At 34.8% G+C, this 24,005-nt stretch overlaps 1 protein-coding gene across 3 annotated transcripts in view; it reads right to left on the bottom strand.

Moving 5' to 3' along the window:
* The window catches only part of CSMD3 (CUB and Sushi multiple domains 3), a 1,011,591-nt gene that overhangs the window by 326,749 nt on the left and 660,837 nt on the right, over positions 1-24,005 (bottom strand). For all 3 annotated transcript variants that reach the window (XM_074352931.1, XM_074352929.1, XM_074352930.1), the window contains 3 exons: positions 10,826-10,964; positions 3,548-3,735; positions 734-922 (listed from right to left, as the gene is read on the bottom strand). In XM_074352931.1, the coding sequence (XP_074209032.1) occupies positions 734-922; positions 3,548-3,735; positions 10,826-10,964 (516 nt within the window). The remainder of the gene's footprint in view (positions 1-733; positions 923-3,547; positions 3,736-10,825; positions 10,965-24,005) is intronic.

Here is a 24,005-nt window from a genome sequence, read left to right on the forward strand (position 1 = left end):
AAAACTTAATTATAAAATGACAAATGTGATCTTCTATTTTGAAAAATAATAAGAATATGAGTTAGGAATGGTGTTATAAATAAAAAATTAAAGCCCAGAACTAAATAATTAATATATTTACACTGTGTGTGCTTCTTGATAAAGCAAGTGTGCAAGCACTTCCCAATCTTAGGAAAGCAGCTTCTTCCACTGTAGTTTCATTTGTGTTTTCTGATTAATGAAGGATTGCTGTCTTATTCTCTACAGTAACAGAGAAGCAGGAAGGACACTGGTGTATTATTTTCTATAGCCAGGAACTTGCCACCCAGGGCACTCTGGTATATTGCCAAAGTGCTGTGTAGCTAGATAGAATTTGAACTGGTACATGTTGCCTTCTAGGCAGGAGGTAAATGTTCTAACTCTTCACTGCATTCATCTGACACTAATTTGACATTTTCAACACTATTTTGTCAAAAGTTCCAAGTATACAATAGGCACTTAAAATGGTTATATCAACACATTTTAAAAAATACATACAGCATCCTTAGGCATGAAGTAAATTTGGCTGATTATCAATGTTCATTCTTTTGAGTCTTTATTATGGTTTGATGGCATAAAATTGGCAAAATTCAAGATATTCTTTTAAACATATGTAATATTTATATTTCTGTTAAGCCTCACATTTTACAAAGACTATGGTGATTTCTTTTTGGTTTATAAATCAGCTTACTTTGCATGTTGAATGAATTCTTACCATCACAAGTTGGGAGTGAATGACTCCACCAGTGGTTTTTCTCACATAGAAGGGGCTCTTCATGGCTCAGCCTGTACCCTGGATCACAACTAAATGAAACAGTGGATCCGATAGAGAAATCATGACCATAGCGTCGACCATGTACAGGTATGCCAGGGTCCAAGCAAGAGTAGGTGTTCACTGTAACACCTGGAAAACAAAAGGAAAATGAAAAAGAGTAAGCCTGATGGGAATCAGATCACTGAAACTGATTCCCATTCCTTCAGACAATTGTGAATGGTAACTTTTTACAAATAAACGAATGTGCCCATAGCTTTATTTTGAAAACAATTTATTTAACAAATTTGCTTTGACATTCCTACCTACAAAGATTAAAAAAAAAATCAGGCCATTAATTACATAAGAACTTGATGAAAACATATAGTTATCTATCAAACTTTGTATTGTTATAAATTATATACACACACACACATATACAATAATAACCATAGTAGTACTTAGTTTAGCAGTAAAAAATATCTCGAGCTTATTATATTCTAAAATCTAAAATGTTTATAAAATTATCCTCATTTATTCATTAAAAAAATCTTATGGAATTACTTTTATCATTAAAACTCCATTTGATTGCTTAGGAGAATGATTCTGGAGCCCTTGTCCATAACCAATGTCATACATAATCTTATAATGTGTTTTCAAAATTGTAATCAATTCTAAAATTTGAAGTTTACCATTTTGATAGAAAATACATATAAAAGGAAGAGTAGAGGCATTTTGCAGTATATGAAACTATGAACACCAGCACCTTTCTAAGACAGTTTACCTGCTCTGGTGGCTGATTGTAAGAGTTTTCAATAGCTGTAGTATACTTTGGTGTCTCCTGATTATAATCCTCCTTGTGATTTATGATCTGAGACCATACCATGACAATGCTTTTCCCCTAATAAGACATGGTTTCCCAATCTTGGCACTGCCTACTTTTTGGACTGAATAATTCCTTATTACGGGACAGTCTTCAATCTCTTATCACTCTAGTCTGCCTTCAGCAAACATCCTGTCTAGTAGTGTTAGCCAGAATCCTCCCAACCCCTGATGTTTCCTCTCAGTAATTTTCCATCCACTGATCCCCACCCTGCTCCTTGACTATAAATCCTCACTTGTAGTCAGAGTTGAGCTCAATCTCTCTCCCCTATTACAAAACCCCATTGTAGTAAAGTCCACTTTACTGTCTTTTTAACAAATACCAGGAATGATTTCTTCTTTTACAAGAAGAATAAATTTGAGCTTTACTTCTTTTTGTTAATCTGATTTGTTTTTATAGGAAGATTGTAAAAGCTATCACTTATTGAGCATTTACTGCATGTTAGCCATTTTAATAGCACTTTGCATGCGTGGTTTAACTTAATCCTTAAAATAATCCTGTGTCTGCGAATATGATAACGATCACATACCTTGGTTGAATCGGGATTGAATGTGGTGTACTGGGCATAGCATAAAGTAATGGACTAAAAGAAAAGGTGTCTGCCCATTCTAGCATATTGATACAAATTGATTGCTGGTAAAAATTAATTTTGAAATAGATTTCAAAAAATGACTTGACTGTGACGCAGCTTTAACAAACACACTGTTAAACTAAAGTCCTTTAAATTAATTTGAATTACCAAATATATGTTAATCCTCTTGTTGCATTTTACAATAATGTTTCGGAAATATACTTCCATAGTTAATATAATTAAATAATATTGTGGATAAGATTAAAAAGTTTAAAAAAAATATGTTAATTATGGTTTAAAACCCCACGAGTCCATTGACCAGATTTATCGAAGAGAGACACTCAATATGGAATATACAGTTACAAATTTCAAAAGCTAAAATCTTTTCCTGGGGAGGGGGAAGGAAGCATAGGAGACATGAATATAAAAAGTGATATATCCATCTGCACCTGACATAAAGATATCTTGCAGTAACCTTAAATGTACTGTTAGATATATTCACCAAAACTGTTTTTCATGCAAAGATACATGACAATGTATTTCTAGATGAAAATATGTGTTTTTGTGAGTTTATATGTATGTACACAACCATATATCAAATACATTCCCACATGTATAAATATGTCAGATGTTTATAAATAAAACAGATTTGTTTCTATGTATGTATCAGTATCTAATTTTTTAAAATATCAGATATATTTTAGACTTTTTAAACAAAAATATAGTATTTTAAGTGAAATTATTCTAAGCTGATTCCAACCCTGTGAATTACAGCTTGTTTTAATACACAGCCTTTGGCAGGTTATATTAGCCATAGTTGAATATATGTGTGAGTATATAGTTTAGTTTTCATTGTTAATATAATTTTCAAAACTTCATACAAAATAACAGAATTGAATATTTTAAATAGAAATGTATGCAATGAGTGTGAGTAAAATATAAAAGAATGAATTTATGAAGTAAATGTTAAAAGAATTTGTCCATGTTCATATACATTTTAGACTGACATTTACTGCCTATTGTTGGTTTTTAAAACTGCATAAATAATTAGTATGTGAACTCATTTTTTAAGGTTTTTTTATTTGATACTTCTGACATTTCCTTAGTATTTCCTCTCATAATGATATTATATAAATACTGTCAGAAAAATCTATTGCAGAATTTACTAAAATACACACTTTGTAAACATTCTCATAGGTCAAGAAGAGCTTTGAGTTTTTTTTCTTTTTAAAATAAATCTCCTACTCTTCTTAATGATATAGTGGGAATATCAAAAGTATGGAAAACTGAATAAGGAAATCAAAAACATTCTGGCAATACTTACTTTCATAATGAATCTTGAAACCGTTATTAGAACGGCTATTGTCTGTTGTAAATAGAAGGTATATAAAATTACTGCTACTAAACAGAAACTGGGGTACTTGTGTACCATTGTAAGATCCAAGCAAGGGTGACAGAAGATTTGGCCCATCATGAACTTCCAGAACATCATAATTCAGTTCAGTTTGGAATCTAAGATTAAGAGACATATGTGAAAATATATTTATTAGAATAACACTGTAAAGAAAAATAACACTTAAGATTGTTTAAATTACTATTTATCATTTTTACCATTTTTATACATAATTTGTTTACATTATGTAATATCTTATATATTATTTAAGATTTCATCATTTGAGACTACCAAAGTTATAAGCTCCTATTTTCATGGACAATTTTCATTTTAAAAGTATGTATATATATTTATTGTTCAAAATAAGATTTCTTTCAAATATTACAGATTATCTTCAGTAAATACATGACCTTTTTATCAAACAAGCATATTTTTGTAGTCATCTTTCTTTTGGTTTCCTTATTTCTATGGAAAACCATGTGATTTATATTTATCTTCAATCAGATCATCAGAATCTCATTTTAATTACATATATATTTCAAATCTGACCTCTGTTTCATATAGTGGCTTGCTTTTTTTTTTTTTTTTTTTTGATAAACGTCTTTGGCCATTATATTCTTTACATAGTTTTTATTTCAAAATAGCAGTTCTAATTATAAGTAAGTAATGATAATAATAATGATATAGTTGATGTTTACAAAATGCCTGAAGTTCTGCTAAATATATTATCTATGTTAGCTTATCTAACTAACCCTAATGATTTTCTATTATTATACTCACTTTGCAGGCAAGAAAACTGAGGCCTGAACAATTTAAATAGTATTATCGTCTCTTAAATGACAGAGCCAGGCCTCAAACTCAAGTTTCTCTGTCCCTAAACACTGTGCTATGCTGGTTGGTTTTATTTTTAGATTTTTGACTGTTTCTGCTACTGTTTTCAATTTTTTAAAAAGATATAATTATTTTATAAACTGCAGTAACTGCAGTTAACACAGCTACTTTTAACATACATAACATATTATTAATAAAATATAATTTTGTATTCCTTCCTTGCACTTAAAAATTATACCACATTCTGAATCTGGATCAGAAAGCTTAGTAGTGGAAAAAGACTTTATGTGGAATCATGAAAACTTGAACATCTTACTCTCTTACCATGATAATCCTACAGCCCAGGACAGTCTTTTCCTGACTTCATCAAGGGTTTCCTGTACTACCTTTCAGTTTTCAGCTGAAATTTGTCCACAGGAAGCCTTTCCCTGACCTTATAGTGTAGGTTAGTTGGTCTCCTATACTGCCATAAATTAGTGTGCCTTTTATGACACTAGTCACAGTTGTTTGCTTGTTTGACAGCTGTCTCATTTAAGGGTCTGTAAGCTCCATGAGATCAGACAGTATCTGGTTTTGCTAATGCTCTGCATATAGCAGACACTCAGTGAATATTTAGTAGATAAATGAAAGAATGAATATATTTTAAAGGCAAAAGTATCTTTTCTCTAGGTCTATTACCAACTTTACAAAAAAAGTACTCAATATACTTGGCTACTTCAGTATTAACCATGCATTTTCACCCTTTTAAAATGTATCTTTAAGCACATTTTTGGCAACTAGCTATATTCAGTACACTTTTAAAAATAATTTTCAGTTGAAATGTCCACTAATTTTTCATAGAATCACCTTAACTATGATACCTACCAGTCTTTTCTAGTATTATAAATTTAAACTACATTATTCCTCAAAATAAATAAACAAAACTTAAAACTTGGTTAAAACAAATTGAAAGAAACATTTAAAAATTAAAAACTTAATTTCATTATAAAATCTCCAATATGGCTATAAACATTACATGTAAGTGGTCAAAATAAAGTGTATAATTTAACGATATTTAAGTACAACTGAAATCATTTTAACAGTGTACCACTGTTACATCCTATTAAGCAATACACTTAATAAAATGAATGGATTTCATAAGTTTATCTTACTTTTTATTTTGCAACCTGGAATACATTGCATTTGTCTCAAAATAACTTTTCCAGTTAGAGTAGGAAATGTATAGGAACACACTATGTCTTTGAATGAATGATCAGGCAGTTGTGTACTGTGAATCATTATTTGGTTGTTTTGTAGTCAGGCTACTGTAGTATTGAAATTGGAGTTTCACTTTGATAGCTAGTCAGTTGATAGCAACCAAATTAAAATGCACAGAAGAGTCAGGGATTACTTTGAATTGAAACATAAAGCGACAATTCTTAATAGAACAGCAATATTAAATGGTGATACAGAGAACATTGTTCAGTAGGAGTGAATCTTTAAAAAGAAAATCATCACAGATTTGCCCTAAGGAGCCATAAAAATACATTATAATAAAATGGGAAATAGGACAGAGTTATACAATAATTTAAATTTCTTTCATTTTGTATTTTAAGATGCTTGTATAAGTTTCTCATGAATTGCCTTGCTCTAGTATTCATTTGTTTATGACATTAAATTTATTGTTTATTATAAATGAATGTTAAAGAGTCAATAAATAATACTAAAAATGAAACTGAATCTAATCTTACTCAATTTTTGCTGTCTTTTACATTATTGGTGTAATCTAAAACCATTCTGACCAAACTGAATTAGTCCTCATTGAAAAAGTTGCTCTCAGGAAGACTGACATTGATAGCTTGTGGTCAAGGAGCTAAGGACAGGAAAGAGAAAAAAAAAGACAGGTTTAGGATTCCTAACAGTAAAATGAATTCAGTTGGGAGCTGCCAAATTTAGGAACTATGGGAAGAAATAAAAAAAAAATTTCTCTGCAAATCTGAGAATAAGACTTAACTGTTTAGTTATGTCAAGAAGAGATAAACAGTTTAAAAAAACACATATATTCATTGTTGTTGTTATTATGTTTTGCACTTGATAGGAAATTATAATTTTTAAGATTTCATTGACTTAAGCTACTTGAGACAATCTCAAGAAGCCAACAAATGGGTAATATATTTATAATGTTTTTATTGGGTTTTTTCCTATAGATTAATTTAATCCCTTGTGACATTTGAGAATATAGAAAAAAACTGTAAAACTGCAGCCATCTTAATTATATTATTTGCTTTTTTAAAAAATTTCATTTTCAACCAAATTAATTTATGTTATTCATGAGTAGTAAACAGCAAATGATGTAACTCTGTAATAAATACAATTTATTATTTAGAATTCTCTAAAAAAAAAAAAATTCTCAGAATGAGAGGAACTATAAAGAATTAGCAACCAGTGTTCTTTCAAAGGCTTGGCTGGAAATCAGAAGGGAACCAGGTTTTTCAAGAACATAATTCTTGTTAGGTACTCCAAAGGTGAGATCTTGTTTCTCACAACAATCTTAAGGGGAAAATGAAGCACCAAATATTATAAGGTCACTAAACAAGAAAGTGATACATGAACATATTTCTGATTTCAAACTGGCTATCTTACGCTACTACCTAATGGATAAAGTTCTCATTTATTTTTAACTTGATGGAGACCACTGCTTATTGTTTTGCTACAGAACTACTTCTAACTATGTAACAGCTGTTTAAAATGTGAATTACTTTAAAGAAAACAGTTTTCTGATAAAACACATGGAGTATGAACAACCCTTAAGCCTAATCTCATACCCTTAAGGGACTGTATGGAAAAAAAAAAAAAAAAAGGAAGATTTTTCAATAATTTTCCCTTCAAATAGTTCAAACTCAAGAACTTAAGAATCTCATAAGCCTGTGTGTGTGTGTGTGTGGATTTAAATCCCCAAAACAATTTAGAACATTTAAAAGAATTTAGGACTTTATTTTAGTTATATAAAGTATGATGCAAAAGAAATAGACTGATATGCCCAATATAGCTGTATCTTGTCTATTCTAAAATAGTGAAAATGCCATCAATAAATACTGAAAAGCATTCTAATTCTTGATTCTTCCAGTGTTTGGGCTAATTAACAAGAAATAGTTTTAAAAAAATGATCGATATCAAGGAGGTGAAGGAGCTAGGTTTGTACTTTACTTGAGTGGGTAATTTAGAGATTAAGAAAAGAAGCACAGATGACAAGTCCTGCTTGGTGATGGCTCATGGGGAGAAGCCTAAATCTTTGAACTATGAGAATCATTTTTCACCCCAGATCTATTATGGTTCACCTATAGAGCTGTTTTTTGTTGCTATGAACAAAACCTAGCAGTGAAAGTTACTTTTCAATTTGACTATCTTACTTCCAGTCTAACTTAGATTTGTGTCTCAGTAAACAGATAAGAGAATAAGAAACTGGCAAAGTAAAAAGTGCTAAGTAAACTATATTTATAGAAATTAAATTAGGTTTTTGTCCATTTAACTAGCATTGCATCTTATAAAAATGGTTGGAAAGATTTTTTCCCCCAAAGGTAGGTAAATTTGGGATAGTCTGACTTAGAACATAGCCTGTACAGAGTACATTAACTCACTTTGGAGAATTCTGGAGGCATCTAAATAAGATAGCAAAGAGGCCCATGTAACTACCTATTGGGAGGGATAAGACATAAATATTAAGAACTTTAGACAGAGAAAATAGTGTCTTCAAATAAAAGTCCAAAGCCAAAAGTCACAAGTGTGGTGCTCTGAATTACAACCTTGCTTTTGCAGTCTAGCTGCTTCTCAAGTAGGCAACTCTAGATAGCCTATATAGGGCTGAAGGATTTCAGAGGTTACTAATTTATTTAATGATGGTTAATGACTTTCATTAGCAAACCAGGGAATGCTTTTTAATACAATAATGCACTCTGTGTTAATTAAATTTAATTTCCTAATGATTTGATTTTATGTTAATATAGTATTTCTAAGTTGAATTAAAAAAATATATATATTTAAATTGGCTACAATTTGAGTCAGCAGGGAGGCAGAGAAAGGGTGAAGTCTTCTTAGGAGAGCACTCATCTCTGATTTAGGAAAAAAAAAAAATCTTAATTTGCATGTTTGGAAAGAAAGGCAAAATTCATCTCCATCCCCACCCCGCCACATTGCATTATCCTGTTGGTAGCTCAGAGAAACAAATAGTTAAACCGCTCTGCATAATAAAGTAACAGGTATTTTGAGATTTATCATGCTATGTACTGGAGTGGACAACTAGGGAGTGGGGAAATGAGGTTGAAGATTCTGATGTGGAGAAGACTAGGTAGAGATGGAGGAGCATCTGGGATAAGACAGGGAACTGGAGAGATAGATGCAACCATTCCAGTGATGGGAATTACCAAGAAAATTTTAGGACAGTGACAGTTTATTTAATTTTAAATTATTCTGAATTGTGCAATAATTCTCTTTGGTTATTCCTTGTGTTAAAGTTTTTGTGAGAATGAAGGAAAGTGATACAAATAAAGAGCAGAGTAAGGAGTTGAGAGAGGGCAGCAGCCTCTGTATTTCACAAGTGAGATGAGCAGGAATTGAGAGTCAGAAGTGAAAAAAAGCATCCCCAAGAATGCTCTGAAAATGTGAAGAGGGCCTAGACCTCCTTCCGTATTTGAGATGAGGCTCAACTTTTTATTTAGATATTGAAGGATAATGATTAGTGAGAACTATACGAATGATAAATGTTATGAATTATGCAAATATAAGATGTTTCAATTCCCTTAACATCATAACTCCTGATACAAAATAATGTTAAGTTCAAAACAGGAAATACTAAAATCATGTACTTAAACCTATAATACATGCATTTAAAAATAAATCAATTATGATAAACTGACAAGTATGCTAATCTTTCAAATGTGATGTTCTAAATTTAATATTAAAATACATAATAGATCTTGGCCTTATTGACACAAATCAATATAATTTTTTAAATTATTCAATGATATGATCAATAAATATTATGTTATATTGTTTACTCCAAACCAAGTAGAATTCTGTGTAACAAAGTAAGGTTGGTTAATTTGGGTCCCACATTCATGGAACAAAGATTTGACAAAGATTTGATTCTGAATAAGTAAGATGCTTTTCAAGCTTCTCTAAAATTACTATGGCAACAGAGGCTATGCCAACCGCTGAATAAAGGATATAGTTTTAACACACACACAAAAAAATACTTCTACCAAATTAGTCTAAATAAAAACTTTTTTTTTTTTAATGTGTACATCATTATGGGCTGAATTGCATCCCCCTAAAATTTATGTTTAAGTCCTAACCCCCTAGTACTTCAGAATGTGACTGTATTTGGAGAAAGTTCCTCTAATGAAGTAATTAAGGTAAAACAAGATTATGTGGGTAGACTCTAATCATTATGACTTGTGTCCTTATAGGAAGAGAAGATTAGGAAACAGACCCACAGAGGGAAGACCATGTGAAGACAGAGGAAGAAGACAGCCATCTATAAGCCAAGGGCTAGGGCCTCAGAAGAAACAACCCTGTTGACACCTTGACCTCAGACTTCTAGCTTTTAGAACTGTGAGAAAATACATTTCTGTAATCTAAGTCTGTTATACTTTATTATAGCAGCCCTAGCAAACTAACATAGTAATAGTAAAGTTGTATAGGTCATAATAAGATAGAGTGACCTATGAAATGTTGAATACTTTACATCTATCAAAATAGAACCCGTTTTCCTTTCAAATTTTAACACTAGCATAAATAGATTAATTCAGTGAAGGGACTCTTTACTTAAGGAAGGATCCTGTTGTATTTGTAAAATTCAATCATCAGAGTATGATCATGCTGAATTGATATATATGCCTACCATATGAATATAATGCTTACAGGGATTCCTTTTTTCTTTTAATAAAAGATTGGACGATGAGGGGGGTTAACAACATAACTGAAAAATTATATAAATACATCAATTTAAATTTGAGAATAGGGATCCAATTACAGACCAGAAGATTCATTCTTTAAAATTTTCAGCAGTCAACTTTATAATCTTTAAGGCTATAGATTATTTGATCAATAGTACTAATTATCAATCTCAGTAGTATGCATATATATATTTATATATATATAAATACCCCCCCATCTTGCATATCTCAATAGTACTGATAAAGCATTAAACAAATAGAAAATTAACTTAAAAACAGGCTGAAAGGCTAGGCTAAAAGGTGCAAACATTGTAAATGGTTAAAGTACCACAACTGACTACAGCAATAAAAGTAAACATTAATTTGAGAAGTAAAATGGAGAATGTCAACTATTCTTTTAGATAATCTTTTTACGTTTTTAAAGTAGAAAAATATTTGCAGAGACCTTTCAAATGTAATTTTGATAGAGTGTCCAGGTTCAGCTTCAATTACCCACTCACAATTCAGAGAGTCTTTATAGTATCCTGGCCATCCTGGTGAGAGAATCAACCCACTAGGGGCTGAAAAATGGCCCCCACATGGAGCTGAAAAATAAAATCAGAGAACAAGTTAGAACAGAACCCTTAGAACAAGTTTCAGAAATTATTTTTAATACCATTGTATTTTTTAAAATGAATCTCTTCATGTATTTATTAAATATTATTTCATAATGTTTTTGAAAGTAAAAGTTTATCTAGTCCTTCTATTATTGAACGATTATTTTCCTTAAAAATAAGTAATTCACTTTTTGAAATATGGCATAGCTACACAGTCAGCATGTCAGATAAACTCAAGTCTCTCAATAATATCCCTTAAATGCATTCTTTTATCTCCATCATTTCCCTCATTTTCAAAGCTTAAAAAAAAAATAAGTTGTTAGTTCTAGTTTCTCTCTCTTTTGTTTTCTGATTTATGTTATCAAATACTGCTAATTCATATCACACACTGTCTAGCCTTACACTCTAGTCTGTACTCTGAACTTCTCCTCTTCACTGCATTAGCCCGCTCTCTACCTTCAAGAAGTACACAAAAAGAAAAATGGAGCAAATAGTATTTGAAATATTGAGAATTATTTGGAAAGAAAAAAATCAAATATATACAATATTGGCTCTTTAACACATTAGATAGAGACTATTCCCAATAATTTACCATGTTATATTTTCATTTTCTTTAAATCTTTCCATTTGAATGCTCTCTCATGTGTTTATTTTTTGTTGTCATTGTTTGATTCTTTCTAATTACCTTACAGAATTTCTAAAACCTATTGCTCCAGACACTATTTTCACACTGTTTCATTCTGCAAATAATTTGGTATAATCCAAACAAAATATGAAATAGTTAATAAATTGGTCTAGGAATCAAGCATTATTATAACATGTCCATTTTAGAAAAATATTTTCTATGTGAAAATATCAAAATTTGTTATTTGTATGAGAAAGAACTTTCATATAAAAATACATTTTTTCCTTAGCAGAATTTGATTTTGTTTCTTTAAAAGCTATCAGAAGAGACCATTTTTATGAGAATTATTTACTTTTCCTTGTTATGATGACTCATAATTAAGTTTCTTGTAGTGTTATAAGGTATTGCAAAAATAAAATTATGTGCATGATAGTCACTTAAATTACCATATTTTAAAAGACACAGTGAAGTAGTTTGGTGAGAGAAGGTCCTAAAAACATGGAGAATTTCTGACAGAAATCTCTAATATGTCATCAACTCATACTGTTCTAGGAAAATCTATGTGTACCTCAGTGTAATCATCATTAAAAGAGGTAATCAGTCATAAAATTATTAGCTGAGGGGCTATAAAGGATTAAAAAGTAGAGTTCCCAGAAGCATTTTGGCTGGTCCCTCAGTCCAACATGTTAGAGAGGCAGAGTTAGGAAGGGGTTTTAAAGCAAAGGAATAGAATAAAGATGTGGTGATTGTTTGCTTCCTGAAAGGAGTTTCCCCTGCAGTGACCCTGCTACAAAATGAGTCTTCTTCTAACTAACTTATACCATGAAGTGGCTTCTTTCTTTCACAAAAAGGGTTGGGACTTCCCAAAATTATTATCCCAAAAGTATGGGAATAGAGTCCCCAAGAAAGCATGCAATCTAAGAGAAGAGAGAGATGCTCAGTGCACGTCAGTCAAGAAAAGCTTCATGATCACAGTGACTATCAAGCAGATGGCAGGAAGATGTGCACATAGAGCAGCCATGGTGCAGCAACAGCAGCAGAGCACAGAGAGGACAAAGTTCAGGACAGAATAATGGGAGATCAAAATGCAGAGAAAACATTCAAGAGAAAAGAGTACCCCTCTCCCCCCAAAAAGAGCTTTGGAACAAAGAACTAATAATGATAATAAAAATAGCAAAGATTTGAATTTACAAAAAGAAACTTAGTTGTACAAGAATAACAATACAAACAAAAGGCAATATAGTTGTCCAAACCTTCCAATTCTGCCACACCCATGTACTGCTTATATAATTAATAATTTTCTTTAAATAACTTACTTTTATTTTAACTTAAATGATTTCTTTAGACTTGTTCTAAGCAAAAACAGCCATAAAATCATAACTTTTATGTACTAGTTGTATTTCCATAATGCCTGAAAATAAATATACAGCTATTAAAACTTAAGAAATGTTTATACATTTAACACCTAAAAGCTTGTGTACCTCAAAGTGTAAAGGCACTATAGTTTAAGAAAGACTTCTGTAAAAGACAGTAACTATCCTTGACTGAACAAGGGAAATTTGGAATATATAGAAAACAGAAAGGAGACCAAGACCATAGGAGATATATTTTCCAAATCCCATTCATTCATTCATCATTTATTCATTCATATTTCAGTAGTTTAGCAAACAATTGTGTGTCAAGTGTGTGCCCTGTGTGGTATTTGTATCACTTCTACAAACATTTATTGACTGCTTCCTGTGTACCAGACAATATGTAAAAAGTCCTTTGGCTTATTTTGTACAATGCTCAAAAATAATCCAACCACATATTTACTATTATAGACAAAAACACTGATGTGCAGAGAATTTAAATAATTTGCGTATCAGCTTGCATGGATTTGACAGAGGCAATCTGACTAGAAACTTCTTTCCAAATGTCATTAAGATATTCTTCTTCCTTTCCTCACATTGCCCATGTGCAAAACACAGAAACATAAGCAAAAAGTAATAATGTCATAAGTTCTATAAGAGAGATTATGTTCATGGGACTAGGGGTCTGGAAAAGGGCATGAATTAAGATTTCACAGAAGAGATTCTATTTAATTTGAGTCTCCTAGGATGAGTCAGAAAGTTCAGAGGAAGAGAGAGAGGGTACTGTAAGTGGAAGAAAAAGCATGTGCTTAAGAATAGAAGGCTAAATTAGCATACTGTTTTTGAGTAGTGTCAGTACCTTTTTTAGGGGACTAAGAAGTGATGAGAGATGAAGTAAGAAGAATAGAAAAGGACCTAATATGCAATATTAAGGAAAGTGAAGGCAATTGAAAAATTGTAGACAAAGGCTACATATACACATATATAGACAAAGAACACAATTTTCATTTAAATGGAAGTTACAGGTGAAATGGACTGGGGGCAGTGCACCTGGAGTTGGTGAGATCAATTAGGAGACTGTTAACAATTATCTAGAAAAGGTATAGTCAGATTTGAGAAATATGTTGGTAACAGGGAAGGGCTGAATATGAGAGATGTTTAGGAGGCAGACACAAAAGCATTTATTGGCTATGTGCAACAAATTAGCAAGATGAAGGAGTCTAAACCACTTGTTGGGTCCCTGGCATATACAACTTTATGGAAGGTGATTCCATTCACCAAAACGGAGAAAATAAAACAGGATGGAGTTTTATGTGGAAAGATAGTAAGATTCAGTGCTAAGGCAAAAAGGTCTGTAAAATATCATAAGAAACAAAAGAAAATAGAGTCTTGAGCTCTTGATTACACTAAGTGTCATTTTCAACATAGGCTGATACTAAAGCTTTAATGTAAATGGAAGACAAAGGTGAATATTTAGAGGAAAAAAATAAGTTTAAGATGCAACCTTTGAAAACGTATTTTAAATTTAATAAAATTAAGTAGGTATTGACCAATACACATTATAACACTGCAATAGGGCAAAGGCTGGGATAGACTATTTCTGTTTGGGTCTTCCTCTCTCTTGTGTGTGAATTAGGATGATTACGGCTGGTAAAATAAACACCCAGATTTTAGTAGCTTAACAGAGTAGTTTATTTCTTACTTGACCAAAATGACCTTCAGCTTACTAAACTTCAGTCTTCTTCAAGAATCTAGACTTTTAACATATATTCCTCTATTACCTTCCCACTATCTCATCCCAGACCTTACAACCTTCCCTCAGTGCATTTGAGTTCATTTTCTCTTCCCCATTATAACAGCATTGAATAAAGTCTTCCTTGCCTATTTAACTCTGGTGAAATTTTAATTTGATGCACTCATGCAACAGTACACTGAGGTGAACCTATCAGAACAGCCATTTGGCCATTTTCAGCATGTGACTTCCTAGATTGCCTTAGGGGTCACTTCTATTTCAGCTGGCAAAAAGGAAACAGAGCGTAGAGAACCACTCTTTGTATGCTTTTTATGGACCACAGCCTGGAAGTTATTTATATTGCTTCTGCTTACTCACTTGACCATACCTAACAGCAAAGGAGGCTGTGAAATGAAGTTCTTCATTTGGGCAGCGATTTCCTACCTACCACTCTGTTTAGTGAGTGGGGCAACTCAGCTTAAGGGTAAATACCTAACCATTTCTGCTATACAACTAAGATAGTCATAATGCTTTCCAGTTTAGAGTATGCTTTTTTCACACTATTTAATTTAATTATTTTAATAATCTTGTAGCATAAAAGTGCTGGTTTCTTTCTTATGCCAGTTTTGCAGATAAGGAAAAAAAAATCATGGTTTCACGACTTGATGAGAAACACAGATTCAGATAGTGGCAGTGGTGAAATTCAAATTCAAATCTTCAAATTCCAAGTTAGAAACTACTTCTCAAGGAGAATTAATAAAATGCCCGCACTTAGGCTAACAGATTTCTTATTCTTATGCTTGCCCTTAAAATAGTCAACTAACATGACTGACTGGTTGCTACTCACAGCTCCAGGCCCATTGTTAAAATAAAGCTATTAATTTTACTGTTTCTGCTGTATTTCAGTAATTGAAAGTAATAATCATGCTTGGCTTCTGAATTGTTCTTCAGGGAGAAGGTCACGGAACTGTAACCTTACAAAATAGGCTACATATCAAGAAGACCATGCCTTGGGTGCTTATAAGACAAAGAGATTGAAACAGTGACAATCATTAGCCTCTACAGAACTGGTCACCTGGAGACACCGTGATGCCACTCTAAGTCTTATGACAAGAAAATGATTCTGTTGATTGTTATCTATGCTGTATTGTTTAAGCTATGGCTATATAATCACCCTATCCCATCCCCAAGCTGAGTTCACAGTTTTGAAGGCACTAGCCTACTGTGAGTTCCTTTGGCCCAGCAAAATAATAAAGTCTTTTCTTCTATGCTCTAAGACCCTGTCTCTGAGTTTCAGTTCGGCTCATCAGGGATGGGGGCCAATCTTTCAGCAACACTTTCCCATAATAGATGTATTGGATTCATCTTTCAACAAAGACATTTATTTTTGCATATCTTATTCTATTTAACATAGGTTTAGTGAAGACAGAGATAGATGGTTAAGGGGAATAGAATATTCAACCCAAAGATTTTAATATAAATTTGAGATTCTAACCACTCCATTTTAAGTTCTTCCTTAATATGAACTCATTTATTATACATATTATTCATTAATTCAATAAACCTTTGTTTAGTTTTTGCTATATATAAGACACTATGCTAGGTGATGAAATTTTAAAAAATCTATGACACTATATTTGCCCTCAGGAGACATAATTTCTACAAAAAAGACAGACACAGCTAACATGCAGTGTAAGTACATGCTTGAGTTAGATGGGCTGGAAACATGGGGTGGTGGACAGGTAACATCCCAAGGGCATTAGGAAAGAGTTCTTAAAGGAGATTTTGTCAGAGGTGAGTTCAAATTTAAAAATGAATAGAAGATAGGGGAAGGGGGACAGAAAGAGCAGAGATAGGAAGTGAGAAGCATTGACAATGAGAGGACCCTGTGGGGCCCTCTCAGGTGTAAAGCCTTTCCACACATGACATTTCTTGTTTGTAGGAAAAAGACTTCAGCCTCCTAGACCTTCCCCGAGTTCCTGAGAGCAGATTCAAACAGTTACTAGTCAAGGAAGTGAGGGAATGCAGAAACAAATGAAAAGCAGTCAAGAAACAATTGTACAGGGATAAAGCAGAGTTCAAGTCCTTCCTCTAGAGATATACATAACAACATATCCATGAGTTCTTCCACAGGAATTAAGGTCTTAATCCAGGTGAAGGATGGTTACTTCAGGCTGAGCACAAGATTCCTGGGATACCACCCTGTTACCTTACCACCAGCCAATTAGAAGAAAGTCATATACCCTGCAGTCCTCACTCCAAATTTTGCCTTTAAAAATTCTTCCCTGAAAGCCATCAGAGTCCAGGTCTTTTGAACATGAGCTGTCCGTTCTCCAGGCTTGGTTCTGGCAATGAACCTTTCTCTACTTCAATCTCTGATGTTTCGGTTTGTTTGGCCCCACTATGTGTCAGGTACATGAATTTAGGTTCAACAACAGTACTAACGTATGAGGGAAAGTCAAGTAAGTTCTGTGTTTCTGAAACTCATAGTTAATGGAGGAATGAGGAGAGGACCTTTTGGCTTCATACAGTGGTTATTGCTTTTGAAGACTTCAAACCCTTGTAGGTAACCTAAAGGTGAGTTCTGATTAAATTTTGTTAAAATGCAAATTCTCAGAATGCACTTCTAGTAGTTATAAGTTAGGATACAGAAATCTGCTTTTTTAACAAGATCCTCACCCCACCCCAATCCCTCAGGACATCTTATACCTCTTGGTCTGCAGATAACACTGACAAAATCTTAGAGGACATAGCTACTCTGTAGCTCCAAGATGCTCCTGGATAATCTCTCAGGTTCCTGGTGTGAAGGAAAAGCCGGGCTGGTCTAACAAGATAACTCTGAAGTCTAGGAATGTGAAGGAGAGGCTGGGCTGGGCTAACAAGATAACTCACAAATCTAAGTATTGGAATACTGATCTGAATTCTGCTAGACTAACTTGTAAATCTAGCTTAATTAGTGTTGGTTTGCTGTTCATGTTTTTTGCTAGCCAGCTGGGTTTTCAAAGATACATATCTGGCTTTGGAATGTTGGATTGCTGCCTCCCCGCCCCCACTTTTGTGATGATAATGCTGCTAAAGCTGTTCCATGCCTATTGGCCAATACCCCAAGCTTGTACTTTATCCTATAAAACCTCACGCGCACGTCTTGGAGGTGCTCAGAGCTTCGGAGCAGAAGCCCCTCTGGGCCTGCCGGCGTAATACACCTGAGTACTCCAACCCTCCGAGTGGTGCTTGTTTCTTGACTGGCCTGCCGTTTCCGTAACACTGGGATAAAGGGGTGATTTTGATCTGCTAGTAAAATATAAATTGTTGCCTCTAATTTCCTCTCTTTTTAGAAATAAAAACAGAGTATAAATGATAAAGCAGATATAGTTCATTTATATTGTTCATTTTTCTAAGACCTGAAGAAAGACTGCTATAAAAACTCTGCTTGGAGTGCTGACTCATTTCTGTGTTACTTTAAGCAGAATGGACACATTTAAAATACCCAGGATGCTTGAAGACCTATACGATACAGTCAGAAGCACTTCAGACTGTATTCAGATATGATTCTCTTGAATAAAAATGCCAAGAAATCCTGGTGTTCCATCGTAGGAGGCGCCCTTTCATCCGAGAAGTGGCACAGAGATGCTCAGAAGGGAGCTGGGGATTGAAAGAGCAAGGTTTTGATCCCTGGGGTTTGACTATTTAAAAAGTGAGCACTTAACATTTGGTCTTGAGACAGGAAGAAGGCAGGGCACGGCCATTCAAGGAGTGCTACAGCAGTTAACACCAAAATGGTGGAAGATTCAACCCCCAGTAGGCCTTGAGGCTCAGGATGATGGGAGATTTAACTTCTAGTAGAACTTGAGCTTCATTATATGCTTATTGTAATATATTAGCACGGTGAATAACATGCCCACAGGCACCATGGCAGTCCCAAGGCTAGCCACAAAAGGTCAAAGAGTGAGAAGTGGCCAACTTCCTGGGAATCCCAGCCCTTTCTCCAGACTAGTTAGACTGGTCCTTACACTTATTTGCATATGAAGCTACCAAAGCCCATAAAAATGGGCAACACTGCCCTTCTTGGCCGCCCTCTCTTTCTCTTTGGAGACTGCCGCACTCTGTCTACGGAGTGTGTACCTACTTTTAATCTGAGCTCCCAACTCCCACACCTCATGGCCTTTCTCTTGCCTTTCAATGTATCTCTCTGAATAAATCTACTTTTACTCAACTGTGGCTTGCTCTTTGGATTCTTTCCTGCGCAAAGCCAAGGACCCACACTTGGTGAGGCACGTCCCAGGGGCTCAGCTGAAGCCTGGGACACAGAGGCCCTCCTCATGCCCCACATCCATTTTCCTGCATCAGGATGACAGCCTATCTGTGGAGCTGTATGTGATAAAATCTAGATGGCACATCAGGGATTATCAAACAATGATGGTTCCATTTATTTCCTTTTGTTGTTGTTCTTATTAACTTGCTTTATGGTTACAGGCATGGTATGTAATCACCAGCTCTGTCTAACCTCAGCACACTGGAGGATGTTTCAAAGAAAATTATGGGAAACAAGTTGCATCTATCTATCTTGGATAAAAAGAGGAAGCCAGAACACAGGGATTAAAATGCTAGGACTGCAGAGCAGTAATCAAGCTCTGCATCTCCTTCCATTTCTATTCCCTTTCTACCCTCTACCCTGAGCAAAACTTGGCTATTGTCATTAAATTAGTTTCCCTCAAGCTAGTACTCCCAGAGACTGGAATTCAACACTACCAAAATATGTAACTAAAAGAGGAGTCTATCATTAGATATGAATACGTATACATGTGTGAACACACATTCTCTCTATGAGAACCACAAATTCTTTTCTATGCATCAGATTGTTACTCATATTGCTCCCTCAAATGAACTCTCTTCAGAGAGTACAATGTCTATGAATGAGAAAGATATCCATTACTTTGAGGCTAACTTAGATTCAAGACAAAACCCCTTATCCTCAAGGGGGAAGCTCACCAGGCATGTAAGCCCAGCCTTGCCTTCAAACAGTTCTCCTGGGGCTTCAGTACCATCCTATTTATTCAAGGAATTCTCTCAGGTATCGCATTACAAGTAGGAAGGAGTGAGACAGGAGGGGAGGGGTCAGGATACAATCGTTAAAAGAATGACACAGCAATGGATGATAGGACATAAAAGGGGTAAAAAAGATGGAGGAAGATTTGACTTCCAGTAGACCTTGAGCCTCATTATATGCTCATTGTAATACATTAGCATGGTAAATCACACACCCACAGGTGCCATGATATATCTGAGGCCAACCACAAAAGGCCAAAAAGTGGGTGGTGGCTCAATTTCTGGAAATTCCTGGCCCTTCCCCCAAACAGTTGGAGTAATCTTCCTACTTGTTAGCATATGAAATTACAGAGCCCATAAAACCTAACCATCCTGAACCCCGACTGAACCTCATGGCCTCTTAAGACGGCCTGCATCCTGCCTATAGAATGTGTTATCTACTAAGCTACTCTCATTTTCTTAGAGGACCCCATGTTCTGGGACAGTGTCTCACCTTCTGAGAAGATCCGCACCCTGTCTGTGGAGTGTGCATCTCCCTGAATAAATCTGCTTTCACTTTACTATGGCTTGCTCTTGAATTCTTTCCTGCACAAAGCCAAGGACTCTCACTTGGCGGGGCGTGTCCCAGAGACTCCCAGAAACCTGGGACAAGACCATCCTCCCACGTATAAATCCTTTCTGCAATTCCCTTTTCTTGTTTGTAAGAAAGAGGCTTCATTCAGCCTTCTCGACCTTCCCTGAGTTCCAAAAGGGCAGATTCAAACAGTTGCTAATTAGGGAAGAGAATACTGAAACAAGGGAGGAACAGTCAGGAAACAATAGTGCCTGCAGCCTTGGGGCAGGGGCCTGGTTTGTCCTCAAGGAATACATACAACAATCTCTTTGAGTTCTTCTGCAGGAACTGGGCCCCCATCCAGGTGGAGGATGGCAACTTCAAGCCTCAGCTTGAAGATTCCTGAAATACCACCCTGTTACCTCAGCACCAATCAATCAGAAGAAAGTCACCTTGCAGCCCTTACCCCAGATTTTACCTATAAAAACTTTCCCCCAAAACCATCGGCCAGTTCGGGTTTTTCGAACTGTCCTCCTTGGTTGGCCCTGCAATAAACCTTTCTCTGCTCCAAATTCTAAAGCTTCGGTTTGTTTGGCCTCACTGTGCATTAGGCACACAAACTTTTGTTCAGTAATATTTCCCCCTTAAAGAAATGTTGGTCACATCCTCTTAAAATTCTCATCACTTTCCGTATTTAAAACTTGGTTCAACCCAATTTAAAATTCTTATTTCCTCCACCTTCCCACCCAGGGTGGATCTCTGAACACCTTGGAGGATGAGGAGAATGGTGCTGATAGAGGACCAGCATTTGCTGGTTCATTCCTCCGTTCACTTCAATAGCTGGAGTAGAGAACACATTGTCTCCTCATTCTCATTTTGTTCCCTTCCTCTTCCTTTTAGGTCCTTTTTCCTGTGGTGCCTTAGGGCTAAAAGTAGGGAAAGTGTGCTGTCATAGTCCTCTCCTGACTGTTGCTATTTCCCTCACTAACCCTAACCCCATGAGGTTTTCTGTTTGTTAGATAAGGAAAATGTTTTGTTCTTTCCATCAGGATAATAAATGAGTTCTTTGGAAAGGCTAAGAATGCGAAAGGGTGGCTTCTCACTGCATAACTGCCTGATATAAGAGAAGCTCAGCCTTTTCCAGTCACCTCCCTGCCTCCACCCCTGACAGCACATCCTATGGTCTCTGGTTGTTGTTGGGTTTCTTTTACGTAGTGGCCAAGCTGGGGTATGTTCTTTGGTATTCATTTGATGCAGAGGAAACTTATATCATCGACTTGCCAAATTATTTCAGCTAGACAGCTTTCCGTCTCTTCAATCTGCCAGCTTTCAACAATTTTATGTCTCAGTCATTTAGCATACAAGGCAGATCAGCAAGTACACTGTGTAATTAGGTATCTACTTGGGGATTCTAGTTCCTCTTTCTCACAGGAAACTGCATTCTCTTATGAAGGATTCTTTTAGAGTCCTTCCCCTTAACTTAGTTTGAAGAGAAGGAGACTAGCATCTTCCTTCCTATCGGGAGATAAATGAAAAGCTGAACAAGTTTTGACTTCAACAGTTTAGATAGATAGATAGATAGATAGATAGATAGATAGATAGATAGATAGATATTCTCTATCTCCCTTACTTTTCTTTTGCTGCTTGTATAAATTGGGAATGGAATAGCTGAAGTTAGGTTTGAGAGAGATGAGTCAGTTAGAATCTACTTAATAAGCCACAAAGGGGGCGTCTGAACTTCAATATTTTATGGAGGGGGATACTGAAATATTTTTCTCTTTAGTTGGTGTGGTCTAAGTTGCCAATCCCAAAGCTACAGGAAACTTTGCCTTTGTACCTTGTTAGTCATGCCTTTTGCTCCTGTTGCATTTCTTGTCAGGGAGGCTACAATGATAACAATATTCAAAATTACTATGAGTCTTCACAAAGAAGGGGCAACTTTTATTTCAGTTAGTCTTAACTCAGCATCTTAATTAAATCAACTGCTTTGAACCAACAGCATTCATTTGATTCTTCCAATGTATTTTATTAAATGTAATCCTCTTTATCTATAAAGCAGTTCAATGAATGTATTACACTCTAATTATATTCAAGAACATGACCATGTAATCCAAAAGGCCAATATTCCATTTCCATTTTTGTTGAGGGGATTGCTTTAGATTAGAGAGCACATTGCTAGCTATAGTGAAGAGGGCATGGGAGATAAAGAGCTAGGTAAAAAGGAGGACAGAAGCAGATAGCATGTATGTATTAGAGTCTTTTGAGTCCCAGATGAGAAATAACGATGAAGAAACTAATGAGTGGGCACAGGTAAACTGAACAACAAACCATTGCTATAGAACTAAACAGGAGCAACAGCAGAAGCAATGAGACTTGTCAGAAGCATATTGTAGTAATCTAGGCTAGAGATGATGGTTACTGGGACCAGGATGTCAGCAGTGGAGGAAGTAAGAAGTAGATAAGTTCCGAATATAGGTATTAAAGGTAGAGCTAACAGATATTTATGATGGATTGTGTATGGCTATGAAAGAAAGATAGGAGTCAGGAATTACTCCCAAGAGTTTTTGCCTGAATTACTGGAAGAATGGAGTGCTGTTAATGATAATGGAGAAAGCCTGTGACAGCGTCAGTTATGGAGTGTCAGGGGAGTCCAGATCAATTTTGGACAGGTTGAGTTTAAGATGCCTATTAAACATCTAAGTAGATATATTAAGGATGAAGTTGAGGAGATGAGTCTGGACTTCATGACAGAGAAGTAGGCTGGAGATGTAAATTTGAGAGACATCAACACATAGATGTTATTTAAAGCTGGAGACCAGATGAAAATTACCAAGAGAGTGAGTGGAAATAGACAGGAGAAAATATTCAAGACCTAGCTTTGGATACATACAGACAGAGATCACAGAGATGAGGAGAAACCAGGAAGAGAGACTAAAATGATATAACAAATGTATATTTGTTAAAATGAAATTTAATAAAGTATAGAAGTTTCCATGAATAGTTAAATAATTTTATAACTTTTTAAGAGATATTTTATTTTAAAAAATAAATGGCATACAGTCCAGATTTTATAAAGAAATAATGAATATATTTTAACCCAACTCTCATTTTTGGTCTGCAAATAAATCCTTCTCATCCTTCAGTTCAATAGCATTTTCTTTTAATGACATTCACAAATGAATAATAAATCCTCATACCTAGGAACAGTTTCCTTCTGTGACTGAAACAGAGATAGGAGACAATTTATGTCCAACTGTCTTGCTTTTTAAAACAGAAAACTCTAGATGACTTAGTGCTCACTGCTTGACACCTAGGAAGAGAACTTTCTTGTTTTATTATAAGTCTCATGGAATGCTATCTCTTTCAAGTTCTTTTGGGATTCTTTGGCTAGTTTATTACTGGCAAATACAGGGCAGGTATTTTTATAAAGTAGAAATGCAAGGCAGAGAGTAGCTTGAAAAGATATGTCAAAAACTTCATCTCTCTCTCTTTTTTTTAACCAATGCATTATTTCTTATAATGAGGTGAAGAATTGTGTTTACCAACCTTCCAAGGAGACAGAATCTCAACCCAAAACTATTAGAATGGGATGAGCTAATCTTTCCTGGGGGCAGTGTAGTTTGGAGTCAGTAGGTTTTATGTTAAACTAAGGGTTAAGTATGGAAGAGACGGGCATTTGAGCAAGGGCATGGGACTGAAAAAGGGGAAAAAGGGGAAATAT

The sequence above is a fragment of the Camelus bactrianus genome, chromosome 25 (assembly GCF_048773025.1).
Source record: "Camelus bactrianus isolate YW-2024 breed Bactrian camel chromosome 25, ASM4877302v1, whole genome shotgun sequence".
NCBI classification, from domain to species: Eukaryota; Metazoa; Chordata; class Mammalia; order Artiodactyla; family Camelidae; genus Camelus; species Camelus bactrianus.